This window comes from Myotis brandtii, unplaced genomic scaffold (assembly GCF_000412655.1).
Source record: "Myotis brandtii unplaced genomic scaffold, ASM41265v1 scaffold314, whole genome shotgun sequence".
In the NCBI taxonomy this organism is placed as follows: Eukaryota; Metazoa; Chordata; class Mammalia; order Chiroptera; family Vespertilionidae; genus Myotis; species Myotis brandtii.
In genome coordinates this window covers 2,470,460-2,487,634 of record NW_005362033.1, presented here as the reverse complement: position 1 = coordinate 2,487,634, position 17,175 = coordinate 2,470,460, and the positions used below count along the sequence as shown (strand labels likewise).

The 17,175-nt window shown below is 49.2% G+C and overlaps 1 protein-coding gene across 1 annotated transcript in view; it reads left to right on the top strand.

Annotated features, from left to right (window-relative positions):
* ULK2 (unc-51 like autophagy activating kinase 2) overlaps positions 1 to 8,045 on the top strand; it is a 110,854-nt gene extending 102,809 nt beyond the window's left edge. The window contains exons 24-28 of the mRNA XM_014542812.1: positions 589 to 767; positions 1,204 to 1,322; positions 1,630 to 1,787; positions 4,967 to 5,102; positions 5,906 to 8,045. Coding sequence (XP_014398298.1) covers positions 589 to 767; positions 1,204 to 1,322; positions 1,630 to 1,787; positions 4,967 to 5,102; positions 5,906 to 5,964 — 651 coding nt within the window. The 3' untranslated portion in view covers positions 5,965 to 8,045. The remainder of the gene's footprint in view (positions 1 to 588; positions 768 to 1,203; positions 1,323 to 1,629; positions 1,788 to 4,966; positions 5,103 to 5,905) is intronic.
* The last annotated feature ends 9,130 nt before the right edge of the window (positions 8,046 to 17,175 follow it).

Here is a 17,175-nt window from a genome sequence, read left to right as displayed (position 1 = left end):
CCAGGGGTCCTCAAACTACGGCCCTCGGGCCATATGCAAATACAAATATTGTATTTGTTCCCGTTTTGTTTTTTTACTTCAAAATAAGATATGTGCAGTGTGCATAGGAATTTGTTCATAGTTTTTTTTTAAACTATAGTCCGGCCCTCCAATGGTCTGAGGGACAGTGAACTGGCCCCCTGTTTAAAAAGTTTGAGGACCCCTGCACTAAACCATCAAGAAGAATGGTTTACTGTGCAGAATATCCTTGCAATCTCGGTATCTATTTTGTCATGGTTTTGTCTCGTGTATAGTGATAGAATCATTTGGTGTTTCATTTTTTTCTGGTAAAAGCATGGTGACCTCGTATCTTTGAAGCTAAATTCTGTGGGTGCTCATATATACACACAAACGTGCTCACATCCACATTTGGTTTTATTTGTGCTTATATTCTCACTGGTTTCCTGGAATTTAAAACAGTCCATCTCCTTTGCTCACTCTGATATTGATAAGTGTAGACAGTGTCAGCAGTGCCGTGGTCTGTGCACAGAGGTGAGCATCACCTCTCCTTAACCTGCGAGTTTCTAAGACAAGCTGGCTTTGCTGCAGCGGGAACACACGGACACCCTGCGCCACCTGAACCTGATGCTGATGTTCACGGAGTGTGTGCTGGACCTGACAGCGGCGCGGGGCGGCCTCCCGGAGCTGTGCTCGTCCGCCGTCTCCTTGTACCAGGTCCAGGAGAGCGTGCTTGTGGACCAGATCAGCCAGCTGAGCAAGGACTGGGGGTAGGTGCCCTTTGCATTCATTTCCATGTTCTTGATGCTTCTGTAGTCCTGTCTGAGAGGGAGGCCTGTCGTCGCTGAAGGTCCCGTCTCGCTGCTCAGGCTTCGGGAAGGCCCTGAGTTACCCCGTCCTGCTGGATTCACTGCATGAGCCCAGGCTGGAGGCTCTGCACCCTTCGTGTCCCTTCTCCCTGTAGATTACATTGGTGAAGGTACTGATGATACAGCGATCGCACTGATTTTTATCCGAGTGCATCGTTGTGTTCAAAGTACACACATCTTTCTCCATGCCGACTTGGCCCTTCGGAGTCATTTGTGCATTAAAAATATCCCGGCGCGTGCCCTTCCCGTGGAGGGCTGTTGTCATGGTGCTGGGACGTGCAGAGCCGCGTCTGGCGGTGGCTCGCAGGCTAACGCTCACTTGCTGCCTTCTGTGCAGGCGGGTGGAGCAGCTGGTGTTGTACATGAAAGCGGCCCAGCTGCTGGCGGCGTCGCTGCATCTTGCTAAAGCCCAGATCAAGGCCGGGAAGTTGAGTCCGTCCTCGGCAGTGAAACAAGGTATGGGTGGCGTGCCGGGGCTGCCCTCCCCATGACTCCAGCCAGGTTTTGGGTGAGGAATCAATTATTAAATATTCTTACATGGCAGAAGGTGCCAGCTTTTCTGTGTTTTGTTTTTGCCACTTAACTGATACGGAGAGCAGTCAGAAGCACTTTATCTCAGTCCTCTCACGGAAAGAGAGCATATGAACCTTTCAGTCATTTTTTAAATGATTGTTTAGTGTTACTTTCCTCAAATCAGCAGGACAGGTGCATGTCACTGCGATTTTATCTCTGGAGGAAAATTAAAATTCATTCTCTTTTTCAGTTGTCAAAAATATGAATGAACGATACAAATTGTGCATCACCATGTGCAAGAAACTTACAGAGAAGCTGAATCGCTTCTTCTCCGACAAACAGAGGTTTATCGATGAAGTGAACAGCGTCACTGCAGAGAAGCTCATCTATAGCTGCGCTGTACAGATGGTAAGCCTCGCACGCTCACTGCGTGTGCTCTCGTCTGGAAGAGGATCTCTTTTGTTTTAAATATATTTTTATTGATTTCAGAGAGGAAGGGAAAGGAAGAGCGAGAGAGAAACATCAGTGATGAGAGGGAATCATTGATTGGCTGCCTCCTGCACTGGGGACGGAGCCTTGCAATCCGGGCATGTGCCCTTGACCAAAATCGAACCCGGGACCCTTGAGTCCGCAGGCCAACGCTCTATCCACTGAGCCAAACAGGCCAGGGCTGGAAAAGGATCTTCTGAATCGAATACCTGCTTGACATTGCCCAGTGGTCGGCAAACCGCGGCTCTCGAGCCACATGCGGCTCTTTGGCCCCTTGAGTGTGGCTCTTCCACAAAATACCACGTGCAGGCGTGCACTGTACAGTGCGATTGAAACTTCGTGGCCCATGCGCAGAAGTCGGTTTTCAGAAAGGAGATAGACGAAACAAGTATACAAGACACGTGTGGATGGGAGAGTTGGAAGGGGTCGACTCAGCGAACGTACCTCAATCAGATTGAGGACGTTTTTAGCAAAGGCCAGCTTATGAGTACCTTCATTAAGTTAATAACAGTGTACCTCTCTATATAGTTTAAGTTTAAAAAATTTGGCTCTCAAAAGAAATTTCAATCGTTGTATTGTTTATATTTGGCTCTGTTGACTAATGAGTTTGACGACCACTGATCTAGCCCTTTAAAAAGGGTTGATGCCTCACACTGCCAAGTCCCAAATATTGTGTTCACCTCTTAGTAACCTTGGACTTAACGTTGAAGTAACACATTAAGTCAGGTTGGTTACCACATTTGGTAACATTCCACGATTCCTCTTTAAAATTGCTAATAGCAGGATCTGGTCACCCACAGTTTGCATCCTGAGGCTTTAGTGGATCTGTGTCTGCATTTTCCTCAGTATAAGAAACTGTGGCTTGATAAAGATTAGAAAAAATACTGCTGTTAATCCACAGAAATTCATGTGCTCAGATTCCTTAAGTGTAGACACAAAGTAAAATCTGCTTTGCAGTTGGGAAGAATTTGTCTTCAGACTCATGGGGCAAATTGCTCTAAAGTGCAGATGAAATTAGGGACTGTGAAAGGATAGCGGTAAACCTGGCTGCCGTGGCTCAGTGGTTGAAACCAGGAGGTGACGGTTCGATTCCTGATTAGGGCATATGCCTGGGTTGCAGGCTCCATCCCCAGTAGCGGGTGTGCAGGAGGAAGCCAGTCAATGATTCTCTCATCATTGATGTTTCTCTCTCTCTCTCTTTCTCTCCCTTCCTCTCTGAAATCAATAAAAATATAGTTACAGTGGGGAAAAATTGATTGTTGACTGAGCTTATTTTTACCACATTAACATAATAGACCTCCATTCTTCCCCTCAAATTTGTTTACTTTGCATTGCACTGTTATAGTACACCCTTGGACTTAATTTTGAAAGCCATTATAATAAAAAGTCCTACGAAAATAACTTTTGAATATAAACTGTTGACACGAATAACATGCATTGCATCACTCTCTGCTGAATTAAGATTCGCACGATAGTTTCTTATAGAAGTTGTGCCAGGGAAGTGCCCTCTCAGAGGGAATTGTGCTCCTTCTCTTCTGATAATAAGAGCCATGTGACTTCAACAAGCCCCTCCCTTTGCCCTGGCTGCTTAGCAAGCTTAGAGCTATTACCATGTATTTCTTCTTCCTTTTCTGGGCTCTGATTTTCTGTATGCGTTGTATTTATCTTACTGTGAGTGGCTTTCAGTTATGTTTTGATGGGGACAGTGCATATTGACAAGTAAATGAGGATACTGGGTTACTGACAGTCCAGGCGTTTAATAATGAGAGAGAAAACGCACAACCGGTGAATAATTCTGCTGTCCCCTATTTATGGCAAGGCCCTACTCCCTGTCCCCGTCACCTGGCTGACTCCTGCTTCGCTGTGACTTGGCCTGAGCATCACATCATGGCAGCTTGCCCTGACCTCTTCCTCCTGTAGTCATGTGGGGTGCACTTCATACGTGTCCTGTGCCACCTGGGGCTTCCTCCGAGAACACCACGTATCCTGGGAATCGGAATGGCATGTCCTGCAGGCCTCTGTCCCAGAGCAGGAGCTCTTCCTCCCCGCGTGCCCAGTGCCTGGCACTTAGTGGGTGTGCTAGGGTCCTTTCGCAGCTGCAAGGGTTCAGGGATCTGGAAGGGGCTGCGATGTAAATGAATAGAAACTAGACACGAAATATAAATTTGGAAGGCATGGGGGAGCTAGGGGAGGCTCCACTTTCTAGTGACGTGGGCTCCCTGAATCTCCAGACCCAGGGCTTTTTATTCACACATTTTGCAGTCTAACAAAGCAGATATACATATCACAGTTAAGGCCTGGTAAACAATAAAGGACCATCAGGTTGGGGGACTGCCTTCGGCTGTTCCAGCAGCAGGTAATAACAGGCAGATTTTCAGCCCTGCTGAGAGTCCATTCAACCTCTTGAGGACTTCTGCCTTTACTGTGACCCGCTGGACTTAGCCTCAGCATGGGCGCTCAAATGGTCTCTGAAGAAACTAGTGACTCTGCCAGATCATCGTTTAACTGAAAGAGAAGGCTGAGAAATGACTTCCAACATGATTTATTTTATTATAACAATCTACTTTAATGAAATGCCAGGCTGTCCTAGTGTGAACGTGTATATTTAAAATAAACTCTGCAGTGACGTCGAAGAAGGACCAGTTTGGAAGTGCAGATTCCTGTGAGTCACGAATGTCTGAGGACAAGGAGGCTGTGTTTGCAGAATAACTCGTCAGGAAACTCCTTTTGTTTTTAGAGAGTGGAAGAGAGAGGGAAAGTCATGGAGAAGCATCGATGTGAGAGAAACACGTCCATCGGTTGCCTCCTACACCAGCCCCAACCAGGGCCCGGGCCAAGGAGGAGCCTGCGACCAAGGTGCATGCCCTTGACTGGAATCAAACCCGGGGCCCTTCAGTCCGTAGGCCGACGCTCTATCCACTGAGCCATACCAGCTAGAGCAGGAAGCTTCTTTTTGATATTGCTCACCTGATGAGTCTTTGAAGCTTTCCGTGGTTCGGTAGATGGTACTAATTTTAGATAGCCCCTTGGAGCCACATGCCCAGACGGGGGTACATTGTCTGGGGAAAGCTGACTCTCCTGGTCTTGTTGCTGCGCAGGTGCAGTCTGCGGCCCTGGACGAGATGTTCCAGCAGACGGAGGACATTGCGTACCGCTATCACAAGGCGGCCCTCCTCCTCGAAGGCCTGACCAAGATTCTCCAGGACCCTGCGGACGTGGAAAATGTGCAGAAGTGTAAGTGCCTTAGGCAGGGGTGCGCCTCCCGGGCCCATGAGGAAGGGCTTAGAGTTTGGAGTCATGCTGCCTGGGTTTGAGTGGTGGTTTTCCACTCGTGGGCAAATCACTGCCTTTCTGTGGCCTCAGTTCCTCCTGGAAGATAAAGGAGCAGAGTTGTGAGGCTCAGAGACGATGCTTGTGAAGAGCTGATGCTTCTGCCGTTACCCTGGGTCTCCCCTCCGTATTGCTGAGCTGGTGGGCGTGTGTCTGTGTGTGCAGAACACTGTTTTCATTATTAAATAATAACACATGCAATTATTTCAAGCCTCGTGGGCTTAGTGACTGAAGAATCCTAAGACCCTATGTACTGCATATTTGGTGTAGATAGCAGAGTGGAGGCTGGTAGGATGCCAGGATGCCAGCATGTGTCACTTGTCAAATACAAGCGCAGTGACCTGGGTTCTGAAGCGGAGGTGGGCCCACTGGGGTGCATGTGGTCAAACCACATTTTGAGGAGCTACAAGGGATGGAAGTTCTAAAAATTATTTGCAGTCGTGAGCAAGCTCACTGTTAAAATCTAAATGTTCTTTATTTAACATGCTAATCTAAACTTTACCAATGTGCAGTACTAAACTACAAATCATATCCGAACAGTTAGCAGGCAGAAAGAAGAAAACGTATTCAGAATTGCTAACCTTGCGCTAAAACAGAACAGAGATGAGGATGTGGGTAGAGTGTTAGTGATTTTTTATTAGTTTTCCTTTCCTTGGTTTTGAAAATATAAATGATCTTCATTGTGACTTACTTTGTTTTGTTTCTAGATAAATCTAGTATTGAAAGAAGGTTGTCGGCGCTCTGCGGCAGCTCTCCCACGCCCTGAGGAGCAGCAGGTGTCCTGGGCCGGTCTGCTGCCTGGTCACTACCAAAGAACGAGCAGTGATTTCAAAACAAAAACTACATGTTTGTAGGAAACCTGCCTTATTGGAAAGTCACCCCTTTCCTTTTTCTTTGTAGAAGCAGAAGCAAGAGTATGTCGCTTGGCTCTGTGTGAACTTGGTAAATAAATGTACCTTAGAGCTAGAATCACTAGTTCATTTATTCTTAAGGACAATTAAGGAAACAAAATGAGTCGCTCTTCGCTAGCTCACCAGAGCAGTGTGTGGAATTCCACGTGTCTGCTGAGTGTAAAGTAAACAGCGACATCTGGTCCAGGCAGCTTGGTCCTGGGGGTATGTTGTCTAAGTCTGAGCATGACCCTTACACAGCTCAGGAAGAAACAGCTTAAGGAGACGGGAAAGATGGCAGTTAAAAGGAATTGTGAAATCTTCAATTTGATCTAATATGGACTCTTGTTATTGTTAATCTTCCCAAATCTTTCATATATTGCACTAATTTATTAAAACAACTCTGTATTGGATTTTGCAATTTAAAACTAACTGAGGCACAATGGACTTGTTTGAAAAATACTTTACTTGATTGTCTACACACACCCTTTTCAGCATCACACGTAGTCGCTAGTAGGCTTTTCAGTGGTAAGAGCCTGTGTTCGGGTGACCCTTTGCGTTTGTCTAACCTCTTCATCTGCACCCCCAGGTTTTCTCAGCGATGTTTTTGAGCTGCAGCTGTTGGCCTTGGTTGCATTCTTTATTGTGCATGTGGATGTGCATTGATGGCTGGGACTTCTTGGCTTCTTAACAGCTGGTTTATTTGGGCAGTATTAGAAAAAAATGTCAATCAAGGGATACCCGCTAGAATTCTAATAGGGCCAAGTCATGTTGGGATCTAAAGGCTTGTTAATGATGGGGAGTGCCTACATGAAATTAGTGAGAAGTGAGGTTTGTTTTCTCTTAGGAAAGTGGCAGCTCTCTAGCCTAATACGTGTTTTTCATGTTAATCCTGACAGGTTACCAAATAGCTGGTTATGGAGAAGGTGGGCAGTTAACATCACTCCAGAAATGGTTCCTACCTTGTACATTATTTGGTTTCTTTTATTTACCTGCTTGAATACTTGAATAAACCACTCTCCAGTTTTAGTCCTTTTATTTTAATCCTTTTAGATAATAAATTTGAACTGACAAATTGCACAGAAGCTCGTTGGCATTAATCTAATTTAGTGACATGATAAAAACATAAACAAGGCTTCCCTTTACTTTGACAAAGTAATGTAATTTACCTTATTTATCTGTATGAAATTCCAGCAGTTAATTTGAACACTTATTTATATGATGTTTGTATTCTTAGGTCTTTAATACAGTGTTTCTACCTCTCATTTGTAATTGCATGCATTATTCTTGAAACTAGGTAAAAATCACTGAATTGTTGTATAATAAATAGCCTTTTTATTATTGCCTGTACAGATGTAAATTAAGGTAAAATAAACCGGACAAAGTCTTTCTAGGGTAAAGCTGGGTCCGTTTTACGTGGCTGTTCGAGCCAGGTCCTCACTCAGTGAGCGCGGAGGCTCGGTCATGGGTACCCTGTGCCCTGCCCCAGGATTTCAAGCTCGGGGTCTGTCACGTGGCTGCCAGGAACACAGACTGGAGAAGGACGCTGCCCCTCCCAGGGCTCGAGGCACCAGTGTGAGCGATGTTCCTTTTGTGGGGTTTGGAAGTTACAGGGTGGTTCTCACCGTGCTTTCCCAGCGGACCCTCTGAGGGGCGGGTCATTCCCCGCCTTTCTCTCCAGCGTTTTTTGATCACAGGATGAAACAGGTTCACAGCGAGCAAATGGTTGGTCTGAGGTTGGATCACTAAGAAGGGGCTTCCATGTTCTCTCATCCTCTTGTGTAACGAAGGTTTATGGGAGGTAGTATTTGTGAAACTGAAGTCTGAGCAGCAGAGAAGATCAAACTGTAAAATCATGAATAATGGTTCTGATTATATTTCCATTATCAAGGCTAATTGTTTTAAGAGATTTTTGCCTTGATTATAGCAATAATAAACAAAGACTTTGTTTCCATGAGTATTCTTTAATTTCATGTCATCTATTTCATGACGTAGAAATTGACAGCGTGTACATTCATGGTTGACACGTATATTCGGGCCATGAACTGGAAAGCTGTTGACCACACACATGTAAATCAGAGAGTTGCTAATGGGCTCTTCCTTCTGTGAGAACTTGCCTTTACGCCCTGGGCTGGACCCGATGGTTCCCACAGTCACATGCTCCCTTCTCCCCACCAAGAGGGATCAGCAGAGCAGCCAGTCGGAGAACGATCTGTTTTTTGTGTGTGTGAGGCCAGGCCTGGGTTTGGGGCTCCTGGAACACAGTACTCCAGACAGTTTCTGAAAGGTCTCAGCTTCTTGCCCTGGCGGGTGGCTCAGTTACTCAGGCCGTCGTCCCTGCACCAAAAGGTTGCCAGTTCGATTCCCGATCAGGGAGCATACCTTGGTTGTAGGTTTGACACCCGATTGGTCAGTGGGTCGGGGTGCAAACTGGAGGCAATGGAACGATGTTTCTCCCTCCCTCCTAGCCCTTCTCTCTCATATCAATAAACATCTCCTTAGGTGAGGATTTAAAAGAAAAAGGACAGAGCATCTTCCCCAGCGATCCCACCCGGCACCCTGCTTTCAAGGTGTCCTTTAATGACCCTTAGGTCAACCTGGCAGTTTTAAAGAAATGTTTGTATCTAATCTTTATTACTTTACTGGATTCTCATACTAACCCTTAGTTCCCTTTACAAATGGGAAAACGGACTTGGGGAGTGGTTTTCCCATGACCAGGTGATGGCAGGCTCTGCACAGCGCCCAGGTCCATACCCGCGCCCCTGACCCCCTCCCGGAGGCGCACCAGGCGGGGAGTGGCGGGGAAGGCAGTCAACCGTTTGGTCCATGCCCTGCTGGAGCCTCCGCCCTCCGCCTCGCAGAAGCAGGCATTTAGAGGCGCAGGTGAAGTCAGAAACCACCCTGCACCCTGCACGGGCCTCTGGGGCTCGTAATAAACTCGAGGATTTGATTGGCCCGCTTCCCGGTTCCAGGGAAGTTGAATAGCAGGGGGTGGGTCCAACCCCAGGCGGGGAGCCTGGACCAGTGCGCGGGGACTCCCAGGCCCTGCTGCCTGACCAGCTCTCCCCGCTGGCGCTGGCGGGAGACTCAGACCCTTCCCGGACGCTCCTCCGTCTGCCTTGCCTGCGCCCTCACCATCTCCCGGCACTGACACGTGGACTTTGCAGCACCAAGTCCCAGTGCCTTGCTGTGGGGCTGATTCTCCATAAACATTTTAGTTCTCTCTCTTTTCTGTGTTTGAAGTAGGAAATGAATGGATATTTTAACCCTGTGTGTGTGTGTCAGTTGAGAGCAATTATTTCCTGAGGTCGTAAGTCTCTTGATCCCCACAGCCACCGTGTCAGCAGCAGGCCCCTCCGCAGGGCCGTGGAGAAGGCCCCGCGAGCTGGATCAGGTCACCCCGGCCCAACTGTGGCCCTGGTGGCCCCACCTGCCCAGATGAGAGCGGCACCCAGGTCCCACCGGGCAAGTCCCGCCACCCACTGACAGAGGGCGCCCACCCCCCAGGAATGACCTTAAAACCTCAGGGAAGCCCTGGCCAGTTGCTCAGTGGATAGAGTGTCGACCTGTGGACTGAAGGGTCCCAGGTTCGATTCTGGTCAAGGGCACATGTCTGGGTTTCGGGCTTGGTCCCCAGTGGCGGGGGTGCAAGAGGCAACCAATCGATGATTCTCTCTCCCCTTCTCCCTTCATCTCTGAAATCAATAAAAATATATTAAAACAAAATAAAACAAAACAAAAAACCCCAGGGAAGGCATGCGAGCTCCCACAGATCCCAGCTCCCTTAGTGCCCACCTGGCCCCAGAAGCCTCGCCCTTCCTGAGGGCAGTGAGCTGGGTCCTCAGTGCCTCTTCCCCGCGGAAACGGCGCCTCCTGGGCTGGGCCGATCAGCCGCTCCCTGAGCAGGGAGGGAGCGGGGCTGGCCCAGAGGAGCAGGAGGCCGGTCCCCAGGGTGCCCTACAGCGCCCTCCCACTCTGCCTCCCAGGGGCCCTCGTCCTCAGCCAGGCAGGGGATGCTTTTGTGTTGAGGGCAGCCCTGGGCGATGAGAAAGGCAAAAAAACAATCCCGGGTTGCGCCATAATTGGATTTAGGAGTGAAGGCCTGGAATTGAGGGAAGGGGGTTGGTGTGAGGCAAGGTCTAGGGCAGCACACCCTCCCCTGGAGATGCTTCCTACCCCAGAGGCTGATGGGAAATCTCAAGGAACTGTGATGTCAGCCTTAAGTCTGCTTCACTCATACATTCAAACTGTTCAGCACCAACTCCGCTAACCCCCGGGGGACCGCCGTGAGCAGGAGGCATGGCCCTGACCTCCTGGGACATCGCTTTAGAGAAGACCTAGGTAACCACAACATGGTGGTTGGATTAATACCAAAGAGAGATGGGTGATGTTATTGTTTCGGGAACTGTGGTGGGGGAATGGGACCAGTCAAGAAAGTCAGGAAAGGAGAAGCGGTCATTAACCAGGTTAAGAAAGGAGAGGAGAGTGTTCTAAGAGAAGGACTAGCATGTGCCAAGGCCTGTGGTGGGGGACATGCAGCGATTAAGGTGATAAAGATATACAGAGCCAGTCTATCCCAGCAGTTTTGATTTCTGCAGTGCAGTGATCAGTGTCCGAAATGATCTGGCTTATATTTTTACTTGTTTATTATCTACTCACCTCAATAAATGGTCAGCTTTCTGTAGCCGGGAACCTTACTGTCTTGTTACTTGTGTCCCTAACACCGAGAACAGTGCTTGGCAAATAGTAGGTGCTTGTTTTGTGCTGGTCTCCCTGTCAACAACCAGTGTTGTGGTTGGACCTCTTTTTGGTTCTTACTATGTTTGCAAGATGCTCTTCAGCAATAATCATCAGGAAACAGCGAAGATAAAGGTCTGTTACCTACAGAACCTGGACATCCACAACTGGAGCCCAAGGCAAGGTGGTGGGGGACAGCACGAGCACCAATGCCTGGGGTTCTGGACTTATTGGGGTTGCAGGGGGTAGGGTTTCAGGTCTCACTCTTTATTGGTGTATCCTATATAATAAAAGCCTAATATGCTAAGTGTCTGGTCATCCGGTCGTCCATTCAACCAATGAAAGCATAATATGCTAATGATATGCTAAGGCCGCTCAACCACACTGACCAGGGGGCAGATGCTCTGACCGGTAGTTTAGCTTGCTGCTGGGTTCCAGCCAATCAGGACTGAGCGAGACAGGCCAGACATGCCCTGGAACCCTCCCACAGTCCCTCCCCAGCCTCGATCATGCACCGGTGGGGTCCCTCGGCCTGGCCTTCGCCCTCTCCCAATCCAGGACCCCTCAGGGGATGTCGGAGAGCTGGTTTCGGCCCGATCCCGCAGGACAGGCCAAGGGACCCCACTGGTACATGAATTCATGCACTGGGCCTCTAGTTTAAACATAAGAACAGGAATTTAAAGCACAGGAAGTGCTCTGGCTGGTTTGGCTCAGTAATTACAGCATCAGTCCTTGGACCAAAGGGTTTCTGGTTCGATTCCTGGTCAAGGTCATGTACCTCTGTTGTAGATTCCTCAGCCCCAGTAGGCTCACATCGATGTTTCTCTCTCTCCCCCTCCTACCTCCCTTCCACTCTTTCTAGAAATCAATGGGAAGAATATCCTCAGTTGAGGATTAAAAAAAAAAAAAAAAAAAAAAAGCACAGGAAGTGAAAGAGATAATTGGCCCAAATGGTCAGTTATTGAAATCAACCTAAATTTCTAAAACAAAGGAGCCTCAGTGCAGGGAGGTGGCCTGGCTCCTGTCATGGCCACAGTGTGTATTGAAGTGGTTGCCTCTGCGATCAAAGCCTAAATCAGGCACTGGCATCACAAAAGAGAAAGAAAAAACCTACACTCAGGGCTTACACTAGGGTCCAGTGAACATCTGTGGACGACGATGGCTGACCTACAATGTATGCATTCTCTGTGCCAGCCACGCTTCTAAGAATCTTATCTACACGGGCTCAGCCCCCTGCGAGGCAGCTAGAGCTCAGAGCAGCTGCGGAGCTTGCTGAGCTCTCACAGGCAGTGAGTGCCTGAGTCAGGAGTTGGCCTCAGGCAGCTGCCTCTAGAGCAGTGGTTCTCAACCTGTGGGTCTCGACCCCTTTGGCGGTCGAACGACCCTTTCACAGGGGTCGCCTAAATACATCCTGCATATCAGATATTTACATTACGATTCGTAACAGTAGCAACATTACAGTTATGAAGTAGCAACGAAAATAATTTTATGGTTGGGGGTCACCACAACATGAGGAACTGTATTAAAGTTCGTGGCATTAGGAAGGTTGAGAACCACTGCTCTGGAGACTCTGGCCTTACACACCATCCCAAAATTCACAGGAAGCTAATGAATCTGCTTATGTCCATACACTGTTGTAAGCATGCCTGTGCCCGTGTGAGCGAGGACCCGCTGTGCCGGGATGGAACATGCGCTCCCAGCACTGGGCCTGCACGTTGGAGGGTCTGGGTGCAAAGTGAGAGGGGGTGGCCTGTGAGGCAGGTCATCTGGCAGCCATTACAGGCTTTTAGCAGAGGCTGTGGCCTGACTGAACTGGAGGTTGGAGAAAAGATTGATACAGGGACACCAGCTGAAACCTATTCAAATGAGAGAGATGAATGGTTTTGTCCACGAAAGAATGTCCAGCCTATAGAAAAGTTTGATAAGAGTTTATTTGAGCAAAAACTTTGAGAACATGCTGGAAGCAAAATATTAACAGATTGAGAAAATGCTCTGGAGAATGGCAGTTTTGAAGCTCATTTTATACATTAGAATCAAGAGAGAAGGTGTAGGAGGATCACATGCAACCCATTAAGGGGATGGGGGAAAACACAGTGGGGAAATCTCTAGTGTTGGATAAAAAGCAAAATGGAGGGTGCAGCCGGCATGGCTCAGTGCTTGCACATCGAAGGTCAGGGTTCTATTCCTGGTCAGGGCACATGCCCAGGTTCCTGGCTCCGTCCCCAGTAGGGGGCGTGCAGGAGGCTGGCTCAATGGTTTTCTCTCATTATGTTTCTCTCTCCCTCTCCCTTCCTCTCTGATATCAATAAAAAGATACTAAAAAGAAAAAAAAAAGAAAAATGGAGGTTCGAGAACTAAGATGGCAGTGTAGGTAAACGCTGGTACTTGCCACCTCCCACAACCACATCAAAATTACAACTAAAATACAGAGCAACCATCATTCAGAACTGCCGGAAAGCTGCCTGGATGGAAGTCCCACAACTAGAGAAGCAAAGAAGAAGGCACACTGAGACTGTAGGAGGGGCGGAGGCCCAGAATGGGCTGGTCCGACACCCGTGTGTGCCATTTTTTAATTGGGAGGAATGACTCTGGGTGGAGGGCACCCACAAGGAGCAAGGGACCCGTGAGTCCAGGGTCCCAGAGCTGGGAAGAGAAGTCCCCGTAACCTTGGGCTGTAAAAACCAGCAGGGATGGAGTGGCACATGCAGGCTGCTGGAGACCCAGACAGTTCCTCTTAAAGGGCCAGCACACAAACTTACTCAGACTCACTCCATCTGATCTCCAGCGCTGGGGCAGTGGCTTGGCAGAATCCAGACAGGTGTGTTCACAGGGTTCATTGTTTTTATGCTAAGACCTCCCCTGTCACAGAGCTGACTTACAGGCATCATATCTGAGGCTCCACCAACCTGGCTCACACTGTTCACTCTGCCTTGGTGATTCCCTGAGACCCCACCCAACCCCACCCCACTCAATTTGCAGTCTCACCCAAGCTTTTTGCAGCGGCTTTTCCATATGAATGGCCTGTCCTGGCTCAGGCTTCAAACTTTCCTAAAATCTCTCAAACAAGCAGCAGCTGGCATCAGTGTGCCCATACCTATCACTAAGAAGCCCAATCCTGGCACTAGCACCAGCCTGCCTTGCTTCACAGCTTGGCCTCTCCTGGGCACTTCCAAGCCCAAAACAAGTAGCAGCCATCTGCAGTTTGCTCTGTAGCTCCTGCCGGGTGGCCCCAGGCAGTGGCTGACTTTGCACCTCTTGCATCTGGACAGCTTCAGACCACACCATACAACTCTACAAATCCATGAAGGACACTCTCAAGAAGCAGACTCAGTGAGCACCAAAGCCCCACTGAAGCAAGTCCTGCTCCATAGGGGTGTTTCCTGCGTAGCAGCTCTCTCACTGTAGTCACAACTGGTTCTCACAGCCAATTTGCCTGGAGGTCAATTCCTCGCAGTGAGGCCAATAGCAATCAAGGCTCAACTACAACAAGACTGTGCACACAGCCCACATAGGGGCACACCTAGAGTGCCCAGCTCAGGTGACTGGGGAGGCTGAGCCACTGGGCCTGCAGGGTACCTACTACACAAGGCCCCTCTGCCAATTCCAGGAGACACAGCAGCTGACCTAATACATAGAAACAAACACAGGGAAGCAGCCAAAATGCAGAGACAAAGAAACATCACACCCCATTCTCGCCCCTTCACTATAGCTCCTCCACTATATCCTTTGCTATCTGAGCTCCCTTATCCAGACTGCCCTCCCTTCTTCCTTCCCCTTTTAGCTCCTCCACTACTGCTCCCTACTGACTTCAAGGAAAATGAGGATAGGAATTCTAACAGCCTCCTTTGGAGAAAAGCTGGTCTCAGCCACAGAGGAACCAGGAGCTGTTCCCGATTTTTCTCCAGGACCCTGATCAGTTCACAAAGAAATTTAACAACGTAATCCTGGCTGTTCTAACCTATTTCAATATGCCTACTGGTTCCTGGGAGCAAAAGCAACAGAATTACTAAAAAATGTTGTCAGGATAACTCCTAGAGAGACATCTGTCCACTTTAAGGATTACAGGAAACTGAAGTAGGATTTAGTAAAAAAAAAACCTAGAAATAAGCATCAGGCTGCTCTGAGGACTACACAAGAAGGCATTTCCCCTTCTTATGAAAAGTTTAGGAGAAATTAAAATTACCATAAAAAGAGGTGGCTTATAATTTCATGTATGAGCCCCTGTAATTCTCCTATCATTCCAGGAAAGACACCAAATGGGAAAAGATGGAGATTTGTACAAAATCTCAGAGCTATAAACAAGCTGGTTATTCCCAGATATCCTGTGGTTCCAAATCGCATACCTTATTATCAACAAGACAGGCAATAACAAGTGTCGGAGAGAGAGGCTGTGGGGAAAGGGGACCCTTATGCCTTGCTGATGGGAATGTAAATGGTACAGCCGCGATGGAAAGCAGTCTGGCGATTTCTCGAAAAATTGAGATGAAATGTTTGGGAACATTTAGCAAACTTGTTCTTAATACCTCTGACTCCTGCCTTTCAGGAGAGCGGGGCAGACTTTGCATCTTGCCGAGCTGGAGTGGGCACCTATTGCCGATACAGAATTGTTCTCATTCTATTGGTTTTGGGAAGAAAGTCTCTGGGGCCCACTGTCCGGGAGAGGATGCAGGATGTTTCTCTGAAGGTGGCTGCCCTGGCTCCCTGTCCGAGTATTGCCTTTCAGTATCAGTGACTACAATATAGACTCTTCTGATGATGTCGCCCGCCCTTATAGCAATGGACACACTGCGCTGCCGGCCGGCTGGTTTCTGACATGCGGGGTGATTGTTTATTCGTATCCCTGACACCAGCACGGGGGAGGGGCCATGTTCCTTAGGACGGCTGACCATCTTCAGGCCCCAGAAACATCACAGGCTCTGAACGAGAAGAGACCTTCTCGCGGCCCAGCACCAGCCTGCAACGCCCATCTCCCCTGGGAGCCCTGCCCAGTGTCTTGCTTTAGCCATTTTGCTGTGGTGGCAAAGGCAAGCCCCTGAATGCAGAAGTGGCCTGGCTGGCAGGTGGAGGGTAAAAGCCCTGAGTGCCACCTCCAGGGCCACACACGGGACAAGTCAGGAGCTGAGCCAGGCCAGGCCAGGGAGGCCGTTCTAGAGATCGGGCAGCAGTGGGTCTGCTGTTGCGGCAAAACCGGGCTGTGAGGAATTTAGAGGAATGTGCTCTAATCTTTCTGACAATTCTCAGTTGATAGAAAACAACATTCAACAAATTAGGGAAACAATGAGAAGGATGTTTTTGATTTGACTTATCCAACCTGACTTCCCGGCTACCCAGCTTGCCGAGCCCCTTCAGCTCCCCCTTCTCCCGCCCCTGGAGCCAGGCTCTCTTTGCCCAAAGCAGGACCAGTACTCCCCCAGGTGCCCCGCACGCGGCTGGGCAGGCAGCTCTGCCACTGCATTGGGAGGGCGTTGAGATCTGACTCTGGGTTGATCTCCCAGCATGTGGGACACAGTCCCCTGCCTTGTGGGGGGACACAGTGTCCTTCTACTGCTGGGACCACTTTTCTCTCAGGGCCCCAAGAACTGACAGGGAACCCAGAGGAGCTTGCTTCTCCATGGCAGACCCTCCTTCCCCCACCCCTTCCTCCCCTTTTTATACTTATACTAATAGCCCTGTGCATGAATCCCTGCGCCAGTAGCTCGCTGCCACCCTCCTGTAGTTCCCTCCGCCCCCCCTAACTTGTTGCCCTGCCCGCTCCTGTAGCGCTCTGCCTCCCACTTGTTTGCTGCCCTGCCCGCTCCTGTAGCTCTCCACCGCCCGCTTGTAACTCGCTGCCCCACCCTCTTGCTGATCCGTGATCTGGTCGTTATGCGGTAGGTCATTATGCTTTACGGTGTAACAACCATTTCATATTACATCTTTATATAGGACTAGAGGCTTGGTGCACAACATTCGTGCACTGGGGGGGGGGGGCCCCCAGCCCAGCCTGTGCCCTTTAGCAGTCCGGGAACCCTCAGGGGATGTCTGATTGACGGCTTAGGCCTGTGGGGAGTGGGCCTAAGTCGTCAGACATCCTTAGCATTGCTATAGAGGTGGGAGAGGCTCCCGCCACCACCACTACGCTCACCATCAGCCCGGCTTGTGGCTCCTGCGTTGAGTGTCTGCCCCCTAGTGGTCAGTCCTTTCACTGTTTGGACAATTTGCATATTACCCTTTTATTATATAGAACTAGAGGCCCAGTGAACAGATTCATGCACCGGTGGGGTCCCTCAGCCTGGCCTGTGGGGATAGGGCTGAAACTGGCTCTTCGACATCTCCTAGGGGTCCAGGGTGTGGGTGAAGCAGATTCGGGG